The sequence below is a fragment of the Anarhichas minor genome, unplaced genomic scaffold (genome assembly GCF_050575085.1).
Source record: "Anarhichas minor isolate MPS153535 unplaced genomic scaffold, ASM5057508v1 ptg000031l, whole genome shotgun sequence".
Taxonomy (NCBI): Eukaryota; Metazoa; Chordata; class Actinopteri; order Perciformes; family Anarhichadidae; genus Anarhichas; species Anarhichas minor.
The window spans coordinates 840898-861817 of record NW_027466477.1 but is presented as its reverse complement, the minus strand read 5'-3'; the positions used below and the strand labels follow the sequence as shown (position 1 = coordinate 861817).

The following is a 20920-nucleotide window of genomic DNA, read 5'->3' as shown; positions in this document are numbered from 1 at the left end:
GTCACACAAAGGAGTGTTTGTACGATTAACTCTGCTGTGAGATCACGAGGGCCCACTGTGACACAGAACAGACACACATCATGGAAAAGTGCAGAAACATCTCACCGCAATTCAGTTTTCTTACTGGGGGGGGGGGGGGGGGGGTCAGCAGCAGTCAGAATATTAAGATGTAGGCTTGTGAATGCAGGGTTGCCAGTTTGAAGCCTTGTGGTGAGTGCCATTTGCATTGGATTGTTCAAAACACGATGTTTAGTAAGATAGGAAAACATTTTCTCAGCTTGGGTTGACAAGAAACAAGTCTGAAAAAGGTGACTGCATGGTTGTCAAACTGATATCCCAAAATCAGAAACAAATCTTCAAACTTCACTAAAAAAAGACAATACTGCAAATATGTTTTTGTCAAAGCTGCAGATTAGATCCTAAATTGACTTGGGCAAAATCACTGCACATATAAAGAAAAAGTTGATTGTAGTTATGAGTTTTTCATTGTTTTGTCGTGGCCTGGTTTTTATCACTCAATAAATCTTTTGCCTGACCCAGTGCACAAGAGGTGGATGTATCGCTTCCTGTCGCCGTCATTATAAATCAATCAAAGCAACTGTAACTCACCTCTGCTCCAGAATACTTGTCGGTGCGAGTCACCAGCTCATCGACGGACACGTTTTGGGCCACGGGCATGTTGCGGAACTGGAGAGAAAATATCTCCCGTCGGGTTGGAACATCTGGAAGAGGCACATAGACGATTCGGTCAAGGCGACCTGGACGCATCAGAGCCTGTGGGACGGGGGGATAAAGCCTGTCAGCCTTTGGTTCACCATCATATTTCACAAAAGTCTGTCAGGTTAAGGCTTTCACATCAATACTGAGCAGCAGTGGAATCTTCTTTGGCTTGCTGAGGGAACACATGTTACTGAAATATCTTTTGTACATAATCATTTTGGCGTCACAGAAATACTGTCAGGACACTATGGCTCTGAACTCTGACCCCCTCACTGCTGGCTTGTTATGGTGTAGATCTAGGAACTGCTGCATTAATCGTACACCTCTTTAGACAGAACCATAAACCAAATGCCTAAAACGCAAACTGTGAAATGTAAGTTTTCCACTTCTGGCAGTCAGCGTGGAGACAATTGTTGACGTTATCTGATAAACCCTCCACTTCCTACAGATCATATCTCCGTGACCCCACAACAGTCCTTGAGTACCCAAAGCCGCCGCTGTCTCGCTTGTCAGACGTCATTAAGTGGCAGGCGCCTCTCAAACACAGACAGGACGACAGACAGACAAATATTCCGTGTCTCCACTCGGTCTCCTCAGCCAGGCAGTGACAGGCTGTGGTATGATTGTGGTATTGTTTGGTTTGGGTTGTGCATCCGTTTGACCGGACAGCTTGCCGAAGACCGGCGGGATTTGAAAATAGCAGAATGCAGTTGGCTCTCCGTGAATTGGGATTTAATTTCAGCGCTGGAATGAAGAACCAACAGAAAAACAAACATCAACTGGACTGGCAGTTTTATTGTTGTTCTTCCCCCCCAAGACTCAGTGAGGCCTCGTTGCAAAGACAGCGGAGCCCCTGGCTTTGGGCCAGACAGGCCACAGCGGGGCTAAACCCCGGCCAGCGGAGACGAGGCAGGAGACACACGCAGACGCAAGCCATGCAGGAGGTCACGTCAGGAGTGATCAGTGAAGGTTGGAGGGACCGGACCAGCAGCCTTTGAACTCTCGTTCACATAGACACCACACTGCTATTCCTGTTTCTCCACATGCACCAAGTATCCTCAAGGCCCGACAGCCTCCTTGTACTTTTCATTGTCTATAAACAGTTATCATAAATCAACCTGTTTGCTCAATTGAGAAAGTAGGATAATCTGCAAAGGTTATGGATTTTAGTCCCAGAGTAATACTGAAATTAACATTTTGACAAAAGTTATTTATCAGGCAAAAATGTCAATCTGTTTCTGGTTTCAGCTTCTCAAATTTGAAGATTTGCTGTTTTTCTCTATTCTTGTCGACTAAATGTCTTTCTGTTTTGGACTGTTGGTGAGACAGAACAAAACATTTGAGGATGTCAGCTCTGGGTAACTGTAAAAGTTATTCACACTGTTTTCTGACATTTTACAGGCTAAAGGCTTAATTAGTCTGAAAAGTACAGTCACAGATGAAACAATAATGAGATCGCTTTTTCAACTGCTGTTTGCAAAGTCAAGAATAAACTTTGAACCTCAACTTTTAAGCAAAGACGGTCAAGAATTCCTGCCTTGAGAAGATGGGAAATTTGAACAACCATGCGGACGTCGAGGTGCGATTGTTTTGTCACCTGCTGCTTCCATGTTTGAAAATCAACCTCAACGATAAAGACAAACCTGAGTTTGGTACTATGACAGAAACCATCAAACAGTCTTTGTCATGTTACATTTGAAGTCTATCTGCTTGCAAAGTGTGCCGGATGCAATTTTTAAGAGTTTTGTTTTATGGTTTTCTTTATTTCCCCTCTGGACAACCAACTCCCGTTCACTGGGGCGATGGACAGTTTTCCTGCCTTTTATCTGTTGCTTTTCTTGTGTTCCTGTGTATGTGTATGGAACATGAGAGGATGGAAACTGGAGGCAAACATTAGTAGCTACCCTTAGGTAACCACAACAGAGCCATGGCTGACAAAGGAGCAATGGATCAGGAGAGGACATTTTCTTGTTTTTCAGGTCTGTGGATTCTTCCACTCGTTTGAAGAGAGGGTCTGGTTTTGGGTGACGAACCGTCGGTACAGAACGGATGGAGAGGAATAACGGATACATAAAGGAGGCCTGTTGGGGAGACCTGCTGGGAGATGGATGGATAGTGGGGCTGCAGCATTCAATTAAACTCATAAGAGCTCGAGACTTGATAAGATGCGTCTAGCAAACCAACTATAAAACAGATGTGAGAATGAGTTTCATGTCGAGGTTCTTCCCACAGGTTAGTGGGTATTGTAGGTTTGTGTGCAGGAGGTGAGACGGGTGCATTGTAGTTTGTCGTTGTCACATCAGGTCGAGCCAGTCGCGGCAGTGCGTATTGCACTGAGCACAGGACGTGCCAGGGAGACTTCCTGAGTTGCTCTCTCTGGAAGAATCTGGCGTCTGCATGCCAACACAAACCTGCTGACCCCCGGCTAAATAACTCACACAGACAGACAAATGCATGTAGCATGCACATGAATGCACAATTCCCTTCTTCCGCTTGGGCTTCTTAATTTCGGATCCATATTTCTAGTGCAAAGAGGCCGACCGCTGCTTTATCAGCCGTTAATTCTCTCCACACACATAATGGAGAAGTGCCCGTGGCTTCCAGGCGCTCAGGCTCCAAGGGTTCTAAGGTGCTCCCAAAAAGCTTTGAGACTGCTAAACTCATCTGACTGCCCTGGAGGGAAAGAAAGTTTTTTTTTTTTTTTCTTCTTCTCTTTCCTCTCAGCAAGAGCAGGGGGCCCATCCATCACTTAACAAGATACACTTCCTGTTCTCAAGGATCCGGGGGGGGGGGGGGGGAGGGGAGGAGGAGGAGGAGGAGGAGGGGAGGAAAGTGAAGAGGAGGAGGTAAGAGGGGACCCCGAGAGACAAATACTTGGCTTGGCATGCCGGGCAAGAGCTGCCGGGATCTTTTCGGAACGGCATCATTCCACCTGAAGTCTTGGCTCAACTGGCAGAGGGCAAGAGACAAAGGGGAGGGGGGGGGGGGGGGGGGGGGGGGGGGTAGAAAATAGGGGAGAGAGGACAAAAACAGCCAGACTAAGAGACCCAGACAAGCCACTTGAGAGGACCTCAGGACCAAAAGCCTACAAACAAACAGAGATAAGTGGCGTGGGAGACAGAGAACCCTACTTCAACAAAATGCAGTGGGATAAATTCTCTGTTTCTTACACGAGTCTGCATGACGGATCACATCCACCTTGTTGCACCACTGACATGATAGGCATCATTACCCATGAGCCATTAGAATTAGAAATGCCTCTAGGTAAGAAATACCAACTAGCTTTAAGTCAATATTGAAGCATTTGTACACCACTAAATCTGGTTGATTGCGCGCTGTGAACTACCCGGCTAGTGCGATGGTGAGAAAGTGGTGAAAAACAAGCGAAGCCTACGCTGGATCAGTCAAGCTGATCAAAACACACAAAGAGTCATCCGCTCTCTCTCTTTGCGGCAAGTTTCACTGCCGATAACAACAGTAATCATTCCAGGCATTGCAATCCTCCTCAAGAAGTGATTACCCCCTAATGACAGACGACTTCCTATCTGCGAAGGCCGGTACCTCTCCCTAACCAGCGAGGAATGCTGGGAATCTTCTCCTTGGAGCACATTCTTGGCCAGCTTCAGTCTGACCTCCTCTGAGCTACGTCTACAAACTGTTTACAAACGGACGCCTCCGCATTTCAGGTGTCTTATTCTTAGATAGAAGGCGTAGACACGACGCGGCTGAATCAAGATCAGATCTGCCTTGTTGCTCACACTCGCTTCAGATCAAACGCAAAATGAAAGGAAACACTCGAGACACTGAACACGGTGACTAAGTTCTTCCCTGCACATCTGCTGACGTCTTTCTCTTCTTTAAAAAAACCCTCTTTTCTTTTGTTGGTGCTCTTTCCAACGTGCCGGATGATAGCAGGCCGTCTGGCTGAATAAGTGGCTTGCCTGAGGAGACGTGAGTTGACTTTGTTCCCTGCCTGAAGCTATTTGCTGTATGTGGTTTCCTAACCTGTCAGCCCGCAATCCTCACAGGTCTTGGTGAGTCATACTGACTTGGAGATGGGCCACCCTGGATTTACGCAGAGCGCACACCAAACAAAAAAATGCAGAGAGCGCGATGGGAACAAAACGCTCACAGAAAGGTCAGAGAGGTCGACTTCTGGAGTTCACATTTGGGAAATGAATACAGGGTACTCGCTAAATACAATACTAAAACCATCTCTCAGGTATCATAGTTATTCTCTAGTTCAACAGTAATCTACGTTGCTGTTAAATCAGTGAAAGTAGCTACTCAAATTTGGGATGCATCAGCCAATGGACAGCAAGGTTGTACCTTGGTGGATTTCACTTTTTCAGGGAAGAAGCTCGGAATCAGTGACATAGGTCTTAAGGCATCGACAGACTTGGCCCATATGCACTTGAATCCAGAACCAGGTTGGTTTCTTGCATCATTTGTTTTCGTGCCTGAGAATCCTTACGTCGACTGTGCAACACGCATAAAATGGCAAGACCCTACGACATGCGTGGCACTTCTATGAAATGTGCTATTTTTGCATAATCCATGACCAGAAAGACGACTCTCTGTGCTCAACACACTATGAAGATCAGGCACCCATGAGCTGAAGTTATTGATCAGTCTAATATGAGTGCATTTTCATTTCTGATTCATATTGTCATTCAGCTTCTGGTACATTTTTTTATTTGAATGTGAAGCTTTCTGTACCACATTTCGTGCTGAACCCAAATTGGATTTTGGTTTTTTTAACGCCACATATATTGTATTGTAGCTGAGTTACAATCGTACTGTCTACTGAAGAGCTTTGCACACATCTTTCTTATGAGATGACATAACTTTGGGTGAGTCCATGCTGTGTTCAGAGGCACACCGGACCTGCTCTATGTCAGTCCTGATTTTGATGTGGGAGGGGATTAGAGGAGGATCAGAGTGGGGGAGAAAGAGAGAGAGAGAGAGAGGAGGGAACAGCAGAATGGAGAGAGAGGGATGAGAATGACAGGGGGGAGAGAGAGAGAGAGAGAGAGAGAGAGAGAGAGAGAGAGAGAGAGAGAGAGAGAGAGAGAGAGAGAGAAGCAGAGTTGGCAATCAGTCAAAAACATGAGAGGCTTTCACTCTGGATTTTGCCCTTGAGTCAAACTTGCATCCGGCAGCCGAGGCCACCGTGTCCAAGAACCAAATAACTCTGGCGCTGTTAACCCCGTACTGTCCCACATGCTCTGCACAGCCAGGAGGAAGTACAGATTAGTAGTTTCATAATGAGATGCAAACCATTTGAACAGGTGATATTTGTTTTTAGAAATTGACTACTTTGACATTGTCGAGCTACCCAATTAAAAAACCAAGACTGTAAAATAGTTCATATCTTCCTACAAAATGCAGTGCACAAGAATTGCACAATGCCGGATGTTTCCTAAAACAGATTTATGTCATTGGGGAGGAACATCATCGAATGGATTTTTCTAAATTTAAATAATTCAAAACATTTAACGAAAGTGCTTTACAGCAACATGAATGGACACATTTTCAGATATCCCACTACGTTCTGTAGGAATGCCTACAAGAGGATCATTCTGGTTTAGTACAACTTGTTTTTTTAAAGTGATGCTTACTTTTTTCTCACCAAAGTAAATGATGACATTTGAAAAAAAAAAAAGAAGACAATTGCACAACAACAATGTCCAACAGAGAAAAATACAGATGTGAGACAAACCCCAAACCAGATGATCTAAATCACTGTCTTTGCATTTAAAGGCGAGAGTGAGAGCACCTGAACCGACGGTAGCAACCCCTCATGCTAAGACTGCGTTGGATGTTTCACAAAGAGTTTGGGTGTGAAAATGTTTCTTCATTAAGTTTGGCTAAACTGGGTCTGTGTTTAAAATCTGCGTGATCTCTTGATTGTGTTTCTCAACCCTTTTGGCAACGTCGCTGTGACGTAATTAACTTTGCGAGTACATTATTTCTGCAAGAACTGTTTCCGGGAAAAAGTTCTAAGCTGTGAAAAAAAACGATTGTTTCCGGCTGCAACACATGCAAAGTTTGGTGTTTGTTTTTGTCCCACAGTGTCACGAATTTACACATTTTCATTTTTAGCATGTGTGGCCCCAGCAGGAGTCAGACTCTAATCCTGGCAGGACCACAGAGTTGTGTGTGTGTGTGTGTGTGTGTGTGTGTCAGAGGGTGGGTGTTGCTGAGCGCAGGGTCATTACAGAATTAGATGTCACACCTCTTTTACCTTTTATGGCGTGTGTGTGTTTGAGGGTCACAATCATATGGAGACCAGGTGAAGGGGCTGAGATGAAGGGTGGGAGGGGGAGAAGAAGTAGCAGCAGCTGTGTTGCTCTCCTTTTGGGTCGGGGGTGGAGGGTGAGGTGGTAATGGGGGGAGGGAGGGGTCGCTCACACCCCTACAGCTGCCCCGGGGGCCGCAATAAAGTCCCTGAATCTGTCAAAACAACCCCGACTGGCTGGCCCTCACACCTCCACAAAAATAAAAATGGCCACTGCCAAAATAGCAGCCTTATTTTGATAGGAATAGGTAGGCAGAGTGTGTGTGTGTGTGTGTGTGTGTGTGTGTGTGTGCGGAGGGTCGACCGCCAGACAAAAAAAGGTTAAGAAAAGCAGAGGAAATTAGACCGAGGCCATGTTGAAATGTCAACTCATTGGAGCCCAAAATAAAAAAAGCAGTAAAGCGGCTGCCATAAAATATATGTATGTTTGCTTTACAAAGAGGTGTTTCCTGCGAGCTGTCCGCAGTTCCAGTTTAATTCTACGGGGCCTTGCGTTCGGTGTAAACTCGCTAGGTCTGGTTTCCATAATCTGCTCCAGAGCTTGTGGGCAACCTCCGAACTCCCCGGTGGAGTCGCTGCCTCGGACAAATCGGCAGAAACAACCGGTGACCGCCATCTTTCCCCCCCAATAGTCATTCTGATTATCTTCCTCAGTTGATCCGCTCATCACTATCACCCATATAGAACAATAAGAATTCCGCACACTGTCCTCTTGTTTTACATTCAGGGATATTCATTAACAGTGTTTTTGGTCAACAGACCTTCATCATTTTACTTTTCCAGATAATAGGAGAGTATATCTCAAATAGGTCGGTAGACCCACGTGGACCAATCAGTTCAAACTACATAATGACATCCATCAACAAAGTATAATAACCACATCATGGCACCATAGTAGTAATAATAATAATTGAATTTGAAAAATGTGATTCAAACAGAGAAGAGATGGGACCAGAGGACTTCACAGCTGCTTTCAGTTCATCTTTGTGGAGACACCAGCATCGTCATAGAATCTGATAACGAATTAGTACCCAAGTTAAAATAAGCACTCTGACAAACGTCATCCATTAATCTATTCTCATTAATTTCTCAATCAATCAATTAATCATTCAGTCTATAAAACTCATAGATTCTGAAAACATGTCCATCTTAAGTTCAGGAAGCCCAAAGTCTCATCTTCAAATGTCTCGTTATTTCTCAGACCAACAGTCTCAAACAAAGATATTCAGTTAACAATTAAGTTAAGACAAATAAGAGAAATCCTCCCATTAAGAGGCTGGAACCTGGTTAAGAATATATTTCCAAATACATTATTTGTCGGTCGACTAATCAATTAATTGTTGCACATAAAAACAGTCCAACTAATTCTGTTAAACATGAAGTAAAAATGTGGTTTCAGTGAGACAGAGCTGAACATCTCATAGAGAGCTTAAGCAAAATATTACCTTAAATTTTCTCATGCATACTGTAGAATCAAGCTTGACATTTACACAAACTTCCTACACACGGAGCCCCCCCCCACTTCCTCCCCCAGACACAGACTGCAGGTGCCAGGCCCACCTCGGGGTCCCTGCCGGGCTCTCGTTAGGCCTGGTGCCATTCAGGCGGCTCCTAACACGCAATCCTGAGTGCTTTGTGTTTCTCTGACAGCCCTTGTCGTCCACTTCGTGTAGTGGTGGAAAAAAGAAAAGAGGAGGACTTCAGGGGTTATTGCTTTGAAGAATTTGACAGAGCCACAAGTTAGAGATTCACCTCGCACCTATACGCCAATTTTAAAAAGGACTATACCTGTGTTTTTGCACATTTTGCTACAAATATAATATTCATAACTTTACTGCTGTTCATCTTTTCTCAACATTTTTACAATCTTTGTCAGACTCCTTTCAAAACTTTACTGAGAACTGTCAGTAAAGTACCGTGCAACTACTTTTGCTGTGTAAAATTCATAAAATTCTTATAAATGTTCTTTTGCAAGCCTGCTTTGTATCACATATTTAGAAAGGCCGTATGTTGGTGAAAGAAAAAGGGGTGTCATACCTTTGTTCCTACGGCCAGTCATTCTAAAACCCCAATAGTCCCAAAAACGTCTCATTGGACCCCAAGCCCATTTGTCTGACAGCCCATTACCCTGAAAACAAACGGCCAATGTTCCGAGGGCCCAATACTCCGAAAATCAGCCACAAACTCTCCATGTAATGAACAGAAGCACATTGCTAATTATTATGCAAAATGACGTCAAACTTTCCCGGTCTCAATATATTCTTTCCTACCATGGTGGAGGTATGATCCGCTCTACTCTGCCTCTGGTTGGCTTACCCTCATATTCTCACCCCAAACCTAACTAATCTCACTCCTCAACAGGGACTATGAGGCAGAGCGGTGGGTCACGCCATCGCCAGTAGGAACATAAATCTGGAAGGATCAATAATATCATTCTGCGTAACAATTAGCCATAGGCTTCTGTTTGTCGCATGGATAGTGTGTCTTTTTGGACCAATGGGCCTTTGTTTTCCGGGATAACGAGCTGTCAGACAAATGTGCTTTCGGTCCAGTTGGACACTTTTTTGGACTATTGGGGTTTCGGAGTATTGGGCCGTTACAACAATACCCCTAACAAAGGTTGACAGACTTTTATTAATGTCTAAAGATCAGTGCAAGTCCAGATTGTGTCTCTCTTGGCTGCAGCAGGGCATCGTTCCAGCACTATAGGGTCTTATAACAAAATCAACACCAGCTATATCACCTGTCCTGTTATCAACACCTCCATCACCTCTGTGGCTATCATCATCACGAGGCCCGGCTCAGTGCCCGTGGAGGCCACCGACAACCTGTTTGCAACTCCCCTCTGTGAGTTTAAGGCTCAATATTAAGGAATGTGTGCAACACACACTCCCCACCCAAAACACACACACACACACACACAGACTTGAATGCTCACATATGCCGCTACTCACTGATACTTACCAAAGAGACAAACATAAACAGGCTCGTTGCTGAGTGACAGAGCAGACTCGACCGGATAAGTTTCCACTTCCGTGAAATCTAAACATTAGCTTGTTTACCCTCGTCCTGAGCTGAGACTGGGCCAAGGTGAGAGACGGGAGTGTGTGTCTCTACATGTAGGCGTGTGTGTGTGGGTGTGCGTGTTGCCAGACAGAAGATACAAGGCATGTTAATAGAGACAATATCCTATGCTGGAATAAGACATAGAGCCGATAAGAAAAGGGTGATGCTCTCTCTCTCTCTCTCTCTCTCTCTCTCTCTTTTAAACCACTATAAGTCAGTGTTCTGTCGCTATGTGCTCCCTATTAGGATGTACCTCTTTGATGTAAAGATATTATAATAGAGTATAATATAATACAAAATATGCTTCCCATATTCTTACAGTTCACTAACTGCTGTCTGAATAGACGGTTCGTGCTACAGTAGCAATTTCTGACAGGGCAGCATCAATTGAATTAGAGTAAAACGGACATTGAACTGGTCACTTGACTAGTTGGAAAGAAAATGGCGCTCACCACTGTGCAGTGACCATAGAAATAGAATGGGTTAGCCTGCTACGACGCTCACAATTCTTTGCAATGGCAACAGTTTCCCATAAAACTGGAATATTGGAAGCTCCTGGACAGCATTAACATGGGTTGCTAAGCCCCATTAGCTTGCTGGCTCTTAAGCTAACACTGTAAATGAGTTTACTGTAAGTTAATGGGTTTACCCTTCCTTAGCTTTGCTACAAGCTATAATGCTTTAAAAAAAAGAGGTTAGCGCAAGTTTCAAGGCAAAGTTATAATTGTGTCAGAATTAGAAGTGTGGGGTTATGGGTGGAGCTAGACTGTAAAACTCTGTCAACATGGTTATGAGATGCACTTTCAGGAACCCATTGTGTCGAGTGTTGTTAATGCTTCTGTGGCTGTTTAAAAAAACGACTAGAAACTGTGAATACAGTTCAACCCTCTGGGTTTTTACATCTTACTGCACCGCTCACCACAAACAATGAGAGCTGCAAGTTAAATGTAATCTACAGCATCAAAGCAATTAGCCACCTACTGCCGGAGATAACAGGACAGAGAAAAGGAGAGGGGAAGGAAGAGGGAAAGAAAATCCCCCACCCAGCATGTGAAAACCTGTGTCAGATTTCGCCACAGACAAGGTCACCCTCTCTCGGTCTCGCCTCAATGCCCTGGCTTGGCAACCGGATCCGGTGCAGGACGGCGACAAACCTGTTTTTGTCACAGCAGAGGTGCCCACTTGGTTTACATGCCCATTGTGTTTACAACACCTCCACATTCTTATTTCTGCCCTTGTTTTCTTTCAACGAGAGCCTTTAATGTACCTGCAGAAAGGGATTCAAGGAGTTTTGTGTAGCTTCAAACACACACATGTGCATACAAACACCCCAAAAAAAAAAGAAGTTTGTCCCAATTCTAGAGCCAAAGCATCATCATTGTTGTTATGCTGCACAGCCAAGTTAACACTTGGTATGTTTGTAATTGTGCTGCCTATGAAACTGCACAGTAATCCCTTCCAGCTGCCTCCCTCACTCACCCATCCACACTCTTCCTCTTCCTCCTCCTCCTCCTCCTCCTCCTCCTCCTCCTCCTCCTCCTCCTCCTCCTCCTCCTCCTCCTCTCTCCCCTTTCAGAGAAACTGTAGCTGCAGCTCTGAGTATGTTTTCCATGGGCCCTGGTGGATTCATCCCGTTGACAGCGCCAAGCCTTTTATGCATCGAAAACACAGTATTCCCTTTCAGGTGGAGAGACGATGGAGGGGAGAAGGGGAGCTGGGTTGTGGATAGTGGTGGTGGTGGTGGTGGTGGGGGGGGGGGAGCTAAGGACGGTCCCCGCAACAGACTTCAAACTTCAAAATCTTGGTCCTCATCTCTTCACAAAAAAAGAGAGTGAGAGAGACAGACAGTAAGAAGGGAGGGGATGAGGGATCAAGAGAAGTAGAGAAGGGGAGGCATGGGAGGAGGAGGGGAGGAAGAAAAAAAAAAAAAAAACACAACAGCGGCACAAAGGAGTGCGTAATTAAGACAGGAAATGGGAGAAGAGAGGAGGGCTCTGGGGGCTTTCAGAATGAGGCTGGCCGGGGTCGCTTTTCCAGAGAGCGGAGGAGTGGGGCCGATACCCGAGCCGTCTGAATGGAAATCAGATAATCTGTTAACACAAGGCATGGCCCAGATCCTGCCTGCAGACTGACATGGATAGGCCAGTTCCTGTTCCAATCCGCTGCGGTGGCACAAAGTGTTACCAGGGCAACCAGCTGTTCTAGCCAAACTTTGCCTCTCTCTCTCTCTCTGAGCCGGCGGCAAAATAAACGACAGGTGGGGCTGCGAGGCGGGTCGAAGCAGCACCGAGGCGCTTGTGAAAAAACACAAAGCTGTAGCTCAACGCTGGGACGACACAGGGGGACGAAATGCTGCTGAACTCTGGCAGTGACCAATGAGGTGGTCTCTCTCCTTCAACCAGCTCTTCTAGTAAAAGTTAAGTTAACGGACATGCCTTTACTTGGACAGGTGAAGCAGCGAGTGATAACATGTATATAGTGCTATGCGTCGCTCTAGCTTTGTATCATTTGTTTCTGCTGTCAATCCAACACAATAGAGGCGAATGAAACCAATAAAAATAAACGTTTCCTTTGGCCCTATTGTATTAGAGGTATGGGTATTTGACTCTTCAGTGTATGTGCCAATACTGACCTTATTAGGTGGATCAATATTGTCATTCTATGTTGGTCTATTCTGTACACACAACATCTAATGCACGTCAGTCCATCCTTTGGCATTCCTACTCCTTTGCTCTTACTGAGGTTGTTTCTTCCACTTTTTCCCCAATTAAAAGTTTTTTGGGAGAGTTTTTCGTCATCGGAGGCTCAAAAAGAACAGAGGGTGTTGTAGGCTGTAGAGATTGTAAAGACACCTGAGGCAAATTTGTGATACTGGGCTAAAATTGACTTGACTTGGATCTGGTAATGGCCATAACGTGACTGGTCCTCATTAATACAGTATGTACATTATAAGAAGGTATTGTTTCTGCCGCTAGTTACATTTATTCAGTCACGGGGATGCTGCCAACTCAGTTTTTAGTGCCACAGCAGCACTTGGCCTCATGTTAGCGTACATAAAAATGATTTCATTGAGTTATAGTGAAGTATACAGACTGTAAATGTGGATAAAAGAGAGAGCTCTGGCATTGGGTAGGTGCCCAGCATCGGTAAATACGCTGAGTAAAGGCACTGGCATCAGTGTCGGGAGAGAAAACAGTTTGACCACTTAAACAACACAAGTTGGCTTCAATCCTCACAATATGATAAACTGTTGCTCTGATCAATGCAAGCTGCTACTGCTGCTAACTAGCTGCATTATCACATCTGGCTAAGTGATCACAAGTCTTCTATGAACTAAGTCACACATTCTACATTTACACAGCCTGAAACACTAAAAACAGCTCCCTCAGCCAAATTCAACAGTTTCCCTTTTCCACACTTCCCCAAATAGTAGATTTTACAACTTTATGTTCATTTACTTTTTTTGTGTGTGTGCTTTGTCAGAGTATCATTTGCTGCCGCTCTAAATAAAAGGGCCAAAACCGAATGATACCTGACAGTGGTGTTGGTTCCAATGCGGTGTTGTGATCAAACCCTCCCCACAGCACCATAAAAGTGTTATTTACAATGGCCTGAACAACTTTATAGATTCCCCCGGAGGTGAACAGCAGGCCAGAGTTTTAAATCAAGGCTGGTTAAAGGTCGCCATTTCACCCTTTTTCAATTCAAGCTGCGTTCATATTTTAAGAGTGGCGACTTAACAACAAGAAGGAACAAATCTAGGGCAATAAAATCCCACCACTTGACCCACATTGTTCCCAGCTTACTATTTGATTATCAAATATCTGAGCCGGAGGGGATGAAGAATAGAAAAAATAAATACACCTCCTACAGGACCTCCACCTCTGCTCCCACTTCAAGAGCAAGGCGGTGCGACATGCAGCGGCGTACCGCAGCTCAAACTTCCCCTTCCTCTTGAGGGGAAGCCATTTTATTGTGTTCCACTGAGATAATTGCCAATCCTTTAAATGAAAGGGTTTTCTCAGTGCTCTGGTAATTACTAGATACGCAGCAAGGGTCTGGTGAAGGAGGGGGGAGGTAGAGGGGGGGGGGGGGAAAGAGAAGAAAACATGACAGGCAGGTATTAAAATTCAATGGGTGGGGCAGGAAGGAAGTCGACAGAGGGATGTGTTGAAACAGAGAGAATGAGGGAGGGCTGCAGGGAGGGAGGGAGGGAGGCACGCTGTGCTGCTGTAGCCTCCGTTTGGGGTTGAAGAAGGACATGTTTATGGTCTGAGGGTTGGGCCTTTTTTTTTTTTTTTTATCTGTTAGAGCAATACTGTGCCAAGTGCCAAAGTCACATCTGCTCCTGGGCAATCCTTTGCCGTGGTACGCTGATTTATGTGGTGATCGCTGACCTCTTTTCCTAAAATCACTGGTCTTTTTTTAGGAACTTCCCATCAGATTTGGAGCAGCTGAGCCGAGTTGAATAATTCTTTCAGACAGTGCAAATTACATACTGCGCTTTCCCTACACAGTGTGTTGAGGAATGTCTCTCAGTGATGATTGAGAGATTGAAAACCAAAGCAAACTGTAACTGCACATGCAGTTATACACCTCAAAGGTTTCAGGATACACTGGCAGGGATTCACAGAACAGCTCTGTGAATCACGTCAGGTAAACACACACAGGCCAACGGAATAATTGTGGGGTGCAGTTGTTAGGATTACACCCTCATTAACTATTGCTGCTTCACCGTTTGTTGAAGATAGATAACACCAAACATGGTTGACATGGTAGCACAGATAAACAACAAACAAAGAGTCAAAAAGTTGGCCGTACAGCAATCTAAAAAAAGAAATGGACCATTTAAAGGTGTTGAATGAGTGCATCATTACCAGGCTTTTTACGGTTGAGGCCTGTTTTCCAATGTGATGAACTGCATGTTCTGAAAATGTAGTATGACAAGTGTCTTTCCCTCCGGAACAGACAGAAAACGGTGTCGGCGGACGATTGGATGATTCTGCTAAACCCTGGAGCACAGTCAGTGCCAATGTTTGTGTGATTATCAATGTTTAAAATAGACTGTATACAAGAAGTGGACGTAGTCACCGTATTGTCAACCATAGGATCATGGACAGACGTTTTGAAGCCTCAAGTTTGGCATTTTGATCTTGGTTTTTGGGCAGTCGCCATCTTGTTTTTTTGCAACCAGAAGTGACACGAGAGGGTGGAGCTAAGTACAACCGAATGCCAAACAATGCCTTTTTAGGTGCCCAAAAAGGTTACAATTAACTTTCATTAGCTGGAAAAACATGGAGAACAACCTGGGACAACGTCATGGTAGCGACCTGTCAATCACAAGGTAGCCCCGCCCCAAAGCATACCCTTTTTTTCCCCTTGAGATTACATTTAAGGAGTGCCTGGTTCACTCGACAGAATGGCACGAACACTGCTTTTGTGTCTCCCTTGCAGTGATTGACACAAAAACAACAAAAAAAGATCACGAGATTCGTATGAAATAAACTAAACTGCATTAACACTGGCTACATCTGACGTGCGACTGTTCAAGCAATACTTGCACCACCAACACTGGATTACCAATTGGGGAATGTGGGCAACCGCCCTAAAAGTGCCCCAAGAGTTGCGGAACTTTCTCCACTACAGTACAGCATCAAAAGAGACGGTTTCTGCATTATAAGCTTATGGTGTGGCTGCGTCTTGTAGAGGGGGAGCTCTACAAAGTGTACATCTGTAAAGTGTACAGTACACCAGTGTTTTTGTAGGTCCCACAGTTGTCCAAGTTAATTTAGCTCTTACCATGCAGTGCACTTGTACTCTAGTCTTTGACAGGTATGTCAGTCTATCTAGACCTATCAAATGATCGTTTTACATGCCATCAGGTATCATTTACACACTTTCCCCTGTGGTCCCTGACCCTGGAGAATGGCCCTTCAGATACCCAAAGAGGCCCCAGGCTCGTCAAAGGATTGCCTGTTGTGGGCCTGCTGGCCTGGTGGAAAAAGGTGTGCTCTTAGCTTGTTATGTGACACGGAGGGGAGACAGGCCAGAGGAAGGTGAGGGGAGGAGCGTGGGGTGGAGGGTCAAGGCGCACAACAATGGCCCCTCTCAAGTCGGGAGGGCCCATCAGTTAAGTGTGTTTTCCTGCAATTTGAGAAAGTGGAATCTGGTCAAATTGGTGTCCTCTTGAGTTCCGATTGCACGAGTTATTAGACTGGGGGAGAGGGGGGGGGTTGCAAGTTGGGGGTGTGTATAAAGGTGCTGGTACTGCCTTAATTGATACTTTCAGCTCTTCCGAAAGAGAAGTGGAACCCTCAGTAGTGCTGAACAGCGGCAGGTCAGACTGGCTGTCTCCATGGAGACGTCCGGGGGGGGGGGGGGGGGGGGGGGAGTTCCGCCATTCGCGGACAAGATTGGATGCTGGAAATGGATACGGACTGACAGGTCAGCGCCACGGGCCGCATAACACACTGCAGCCACAAGGCTTAGGCATCCTTCACTAGGGCAAAGAGATCCAATAGGGGGGGGGGGGGGGGTTATCCAGAGGGTCAAGGGCCATCACTGCACCAGCAACATGGATGTACTGCACATACTGAAAGCCAACACGGTGGACAGTTATAGTTAATCAATGCTGTAGTGCTCGCAGTTCGCTGAGACCTGATAGCCCAACTCAATTAAACATTTCTTACTGTAATAAGGCCAACGTTTCTAGACTACAGTGAAACAAGATAACACTTGTTCTATCTGTATAGCGTGTACTTTGTGTAGTACCAGAGAGTGTTCAGGAATATTTGTAGGCTCATGTGGGCTGGGCACCCAAAGCGCACAATGGCGACATAAAAATCAATCAATCAAACAGAGCTGACCCACCGACGGGAGGCATTTAGTGATCTCAAAGTAATAATTGCATTATACGCAGTGCTATCTATTCAGTCAACTCAGCAACGCCCTGTTTGCAGAGAAATATATCCTTCCTTTTACAAGGGGATATTATTTTACAGTCTCCTGACCTTGAGTGAAACACAACACTGCCCACCAGTCTATTTCTGTATTTGTCTTACAGTAAGCTGCCCGGTAATTGAATCATGCTCTCCAGGGCTACTAGACATGAATGGTGCTGCGGACGCATTCAGACTTAGTCACGGTGGTTAAGAAGAAGGAATAATCTTGCGGCTACTGTGTTATAGCTCTTTGTGACTTCAATTATGTTTGTTTTTCCTTCGCTTTGTTTTTATTACTCGCGAGGCTTTACCTGCTGAGTTAAGTTCTGCTGCACTGGTAATCAGGTGATTGTTATTAAAACTTTGCTTTGACATACTTTTGCATCTCACTCCTAAATAAGCTCTATGAGTTTGGCTCTTTATATACTCATAATCCTAAAAGATAAAATATATATAGAACTGCAATAGCAACAGCAGTGTGTTGCATCTTTAAAAACACCACACGGATAATACGGAGAAAGTCCATGTTAGCAAGTGTTTTTGGCAGCGTGGTTAATTTGTCATGACTCACGTCTTCAGCACGCAGTGTCTTTTGACAGATTACACCCACGAGGTGTGATGTAAAACAGCAGAAGAAGAGACAGACCCCAAAAAAGTGGGCTATCAAATGCCAAAGAGCAAAGGTTTTCAGTCAATCTGTGCATCAAACTGATGCAAAAGAAGTTGTTGATGAAAGAAAAAACGTGTCTCGACTTTTTGTCACATCTGCTTTGTAAGAAATCCGCAACCTAACCGCACCTCTGGTTGTGCAACTACTCCGGATCTAGGTGATTCCCTTTGGCAAGAAAACAACAACCCTCAGTTTCTAAAGATAGATAAACTGGTCTATTCGCATGCTGTCAACTGCTTAATCTCAGAACTAACAAACCGCAAACTGAAAGTCACTGGCTTTCCAACAAGACTCTGCTCCTCCACCTAAGGTCAGGTTTGGAACTACTAATTCATCCAAGAAGTGTGAATTCAAAATAACTTAATGAACAGACCAACTGTACTACAACGGCATGAAACATTGAAGTGTTCTTTCAATAGGAATGATAATAGGTCAATGGCCAATGAAATAAGACTTTATTATTACCTGAGGAAGTTATATTATTAGTCCTAGTTTGTGTGCTTGCCTGTTTTGGCATTTCCATGAAATTTGTTGGTGAAAAGTAACAACTGGTTCTAAATTTTGATGGTGGAAAATCAGGTCGGGCAATCAAAGTGGACGTGAAAACGTGGTTAGCAAAAGGCAGAACCTTCACCAGTCGTTTTGGAGGCCAATGATAGCACCTAATGTTGATAATACAGTTCCCCGGTTGCTGCAACTACCCAGCATTACTGCTCCAAGATTACACAAACAACTCCTCTTAAGGCCGGCGAGAACAATGCTGCAGCAGTGCGTCAATCACACAAAAAAAAGTAGAACTTCTCTGCTGGCTGCCATCTGCTTGCAATTTCGTGTAAAAACCACTCTCAGAGCAAAAGTCTTCTGAGATAAGCATCTTTTTGGGCAAAACTTTCTCAGATAAGGGTCCCCGCTCTAATTTGCGCCCATTATCTGTATTTATGTCCTCTGTAGTGTTGTTAAGAAGTTTGTGAAAAGCCTGTTTGGTAACAGCATTTACAGTAATACACAAAGTTTGAGCTGACTTGACTTGGGGGGTCCGCAGGATGTGAAGGGCTGGGAAAGCGGCGTTATCGCGTAGTCGGCGCGCGTTCAGGTTTAGCAGGCTGTTGCAGTCTTGGCTTGTGATTAGGGCTTTGATAAGGCATTGTCGACGGGCTGTGGAAAAGCGTTTTATCACCGGAGCATAATAGCGTGCATAAAAGTCATGAACCTGCGCTGAATAAATACGAGGCAGCACACACCCACAGAAAGACAAATGTGCGTGCACGCATTCACGCACACACCTCGTGTTCGCTGCACCTTTCCTGCAGATTATCTCTGTGAAAGAATGGCTGGATCTAGGGGCTTTTTCCCCTCCCTGCCTCTCTTTCTCTGCATGTGTGTGTGTGTGTTGTATCTCCATGCCTCCCCACACACACACACTCTTTTGCTCTCTGTCTCTCTCTTTACCCCCCCCCCCCCCCTCCTTCCCTATCTCTCTCCACCTTTCTCTCGGTGTATTCCTTCCTCTCCGTCTCTCTGTTTCGCTCTCCATGCCTGAGTGCAAGGTGAGGATCACAAAGGGAACACCTGGCAAACACGGATGTGGTCCTCCTCGTCTCATTGTAACACCCCTCCCTCCCTCCCTCACCTCCTCCATTCCTCCCCCCCACCGTTGACTCCCTTTTCAGAGAGGTGCTCGCAAGAATGGCAAACAAGGCTTTCAGCAGCAGGAGAAGGGAGGAAGAGGAGAAGGAGGAGGAGGTGGCACCCCTCCCTCCACCACCACCACCACCACTCACTCCCTTTATCCCTCCCCTCCCTCCTCAGCTCGCCTTTCACACGCCAGGAAGTGCTATTCAGACCAGGAGCTGCATGTACATGTCCCTCTTTACCAGTTACACCTCACTTCTTTCTCTTTCTTTCTCTGAGCCCATGTATATATATGCGTGTGTGTGTGTGTGTGTGTGTGTGTGTGTGTGTGAGAGAATAAGAGAATAAAGGGAGGAATGAGATTGGCAAAAGCAAAAAAGCCAATGAGGAAATAGGTAAAAGGTAGAGTTTATGTTTTATCTTGTTCTGATGAACTCAAATGTACAACTTTTACATACATGAACACACTTTATGTCTTCTTGTGGGTCACAACTTGCTCAACACAAACAGAGGCTGGAAAACTTTCCATTGGAATGAACTGAAAAAGTACGAGGCTTTTGCTCCAGCAGCTGACGGCTTCACAAACAGAGAAACCTTCCCCTTGAATCCACCGTGTACAGCCACTATATATCTTATTATGACTGTCATATATCTGATAAATACACTCACACTTCACACTCTAATAATACTGCTTTGTGTTTAGGCTGGGTTCCACATAACCCTGGGATTTAACACACACTGTGCAGGGTCACACAACCTTTTTGTATTAAATAAAATGAGGGGAAATAGAAGCCCTTGCTTATATGTTGGGTTTGGCCTGATGTTTTGGATATTTCAGTAAAGGAAAACCTTGGTTTCAGTATTTGGCTGAGTCATCAGTTCAGGCCTATATCTTGTTATAGCTTTCAGTCATTAGTGATAAAACATGAGCGGCGGATTGGCTCCGGTACAAGGTCCTCTTTGTCTGATTTTAAAACAAGTCCCAATCAAACATGCGGGTGCGTTCTCGTATTTGGGTTTCTGGTCTTTTAAAATAAATGCCGGTGAAGCTAAATTGTGACTTTTTGCAAAATAGAAAATCCTTGAAGATGCAATAACTCAACATGGCATTGGTCCGGCTGCAGATGTTTTCACATCACTTAAACATGCAGACATACATTGTTAGCATGGTCGGAAACATTTTTTTGTTACTTCATCTTTTAATCAACCAAATGAGTTTGAGAGCGAATCCATAAACAACAAAAAGTGTCTGGAAGTGACTGTGACTCGACTGCTACGATCAAAGATTTCCCAAAGTGGCCGAGTAATTTCTCGGCCACAATAAACAGGAAGTAAGATTCTGGAATGTGCCATTTGTCTTCTTAACCATTCTCCTTTGTAAACGACAGGCTGTACAAGAATGTGTTTCTTCAGGCATGTGAACCGCGTATTGTTATCATTGTTTAAACATCGTAGGATGAATTAAAGTTTTATCGTTACCTGTATTAAGTAAAAATATGGGAACGGGAGATCTGCAAATAATACTTTTTGGTGGCAGATCCCTGATAATGCTACATCGTAACGCTGGCAGCAACGGAGCTAACGGCTAGC

At 44.9% G+C, this 20920-nt stretch overlaps 1 protein-coding gene across 1 annotated transcript in view; it reads right to left on the bottom strand.

Annotated features, from left to right (window-relative positions):
- The window catches only part of afg2a (AAA ATPase AFG2A), a 100459-nt gene that overhangs the window by 18813 nt on the left and 60726 nt on the right, over positions 1–20920 (bottom strand). Inside the window, exon 16 of the mRNA XM_076105228.1 lies at positions 610–774. Within this exon, the coding sequence (XP_075961343.1) occupies positions 610–774 (165 nt within the window). The remainder of the gene's footprint in view (positions 1–609; positions 775–20920) is intronic.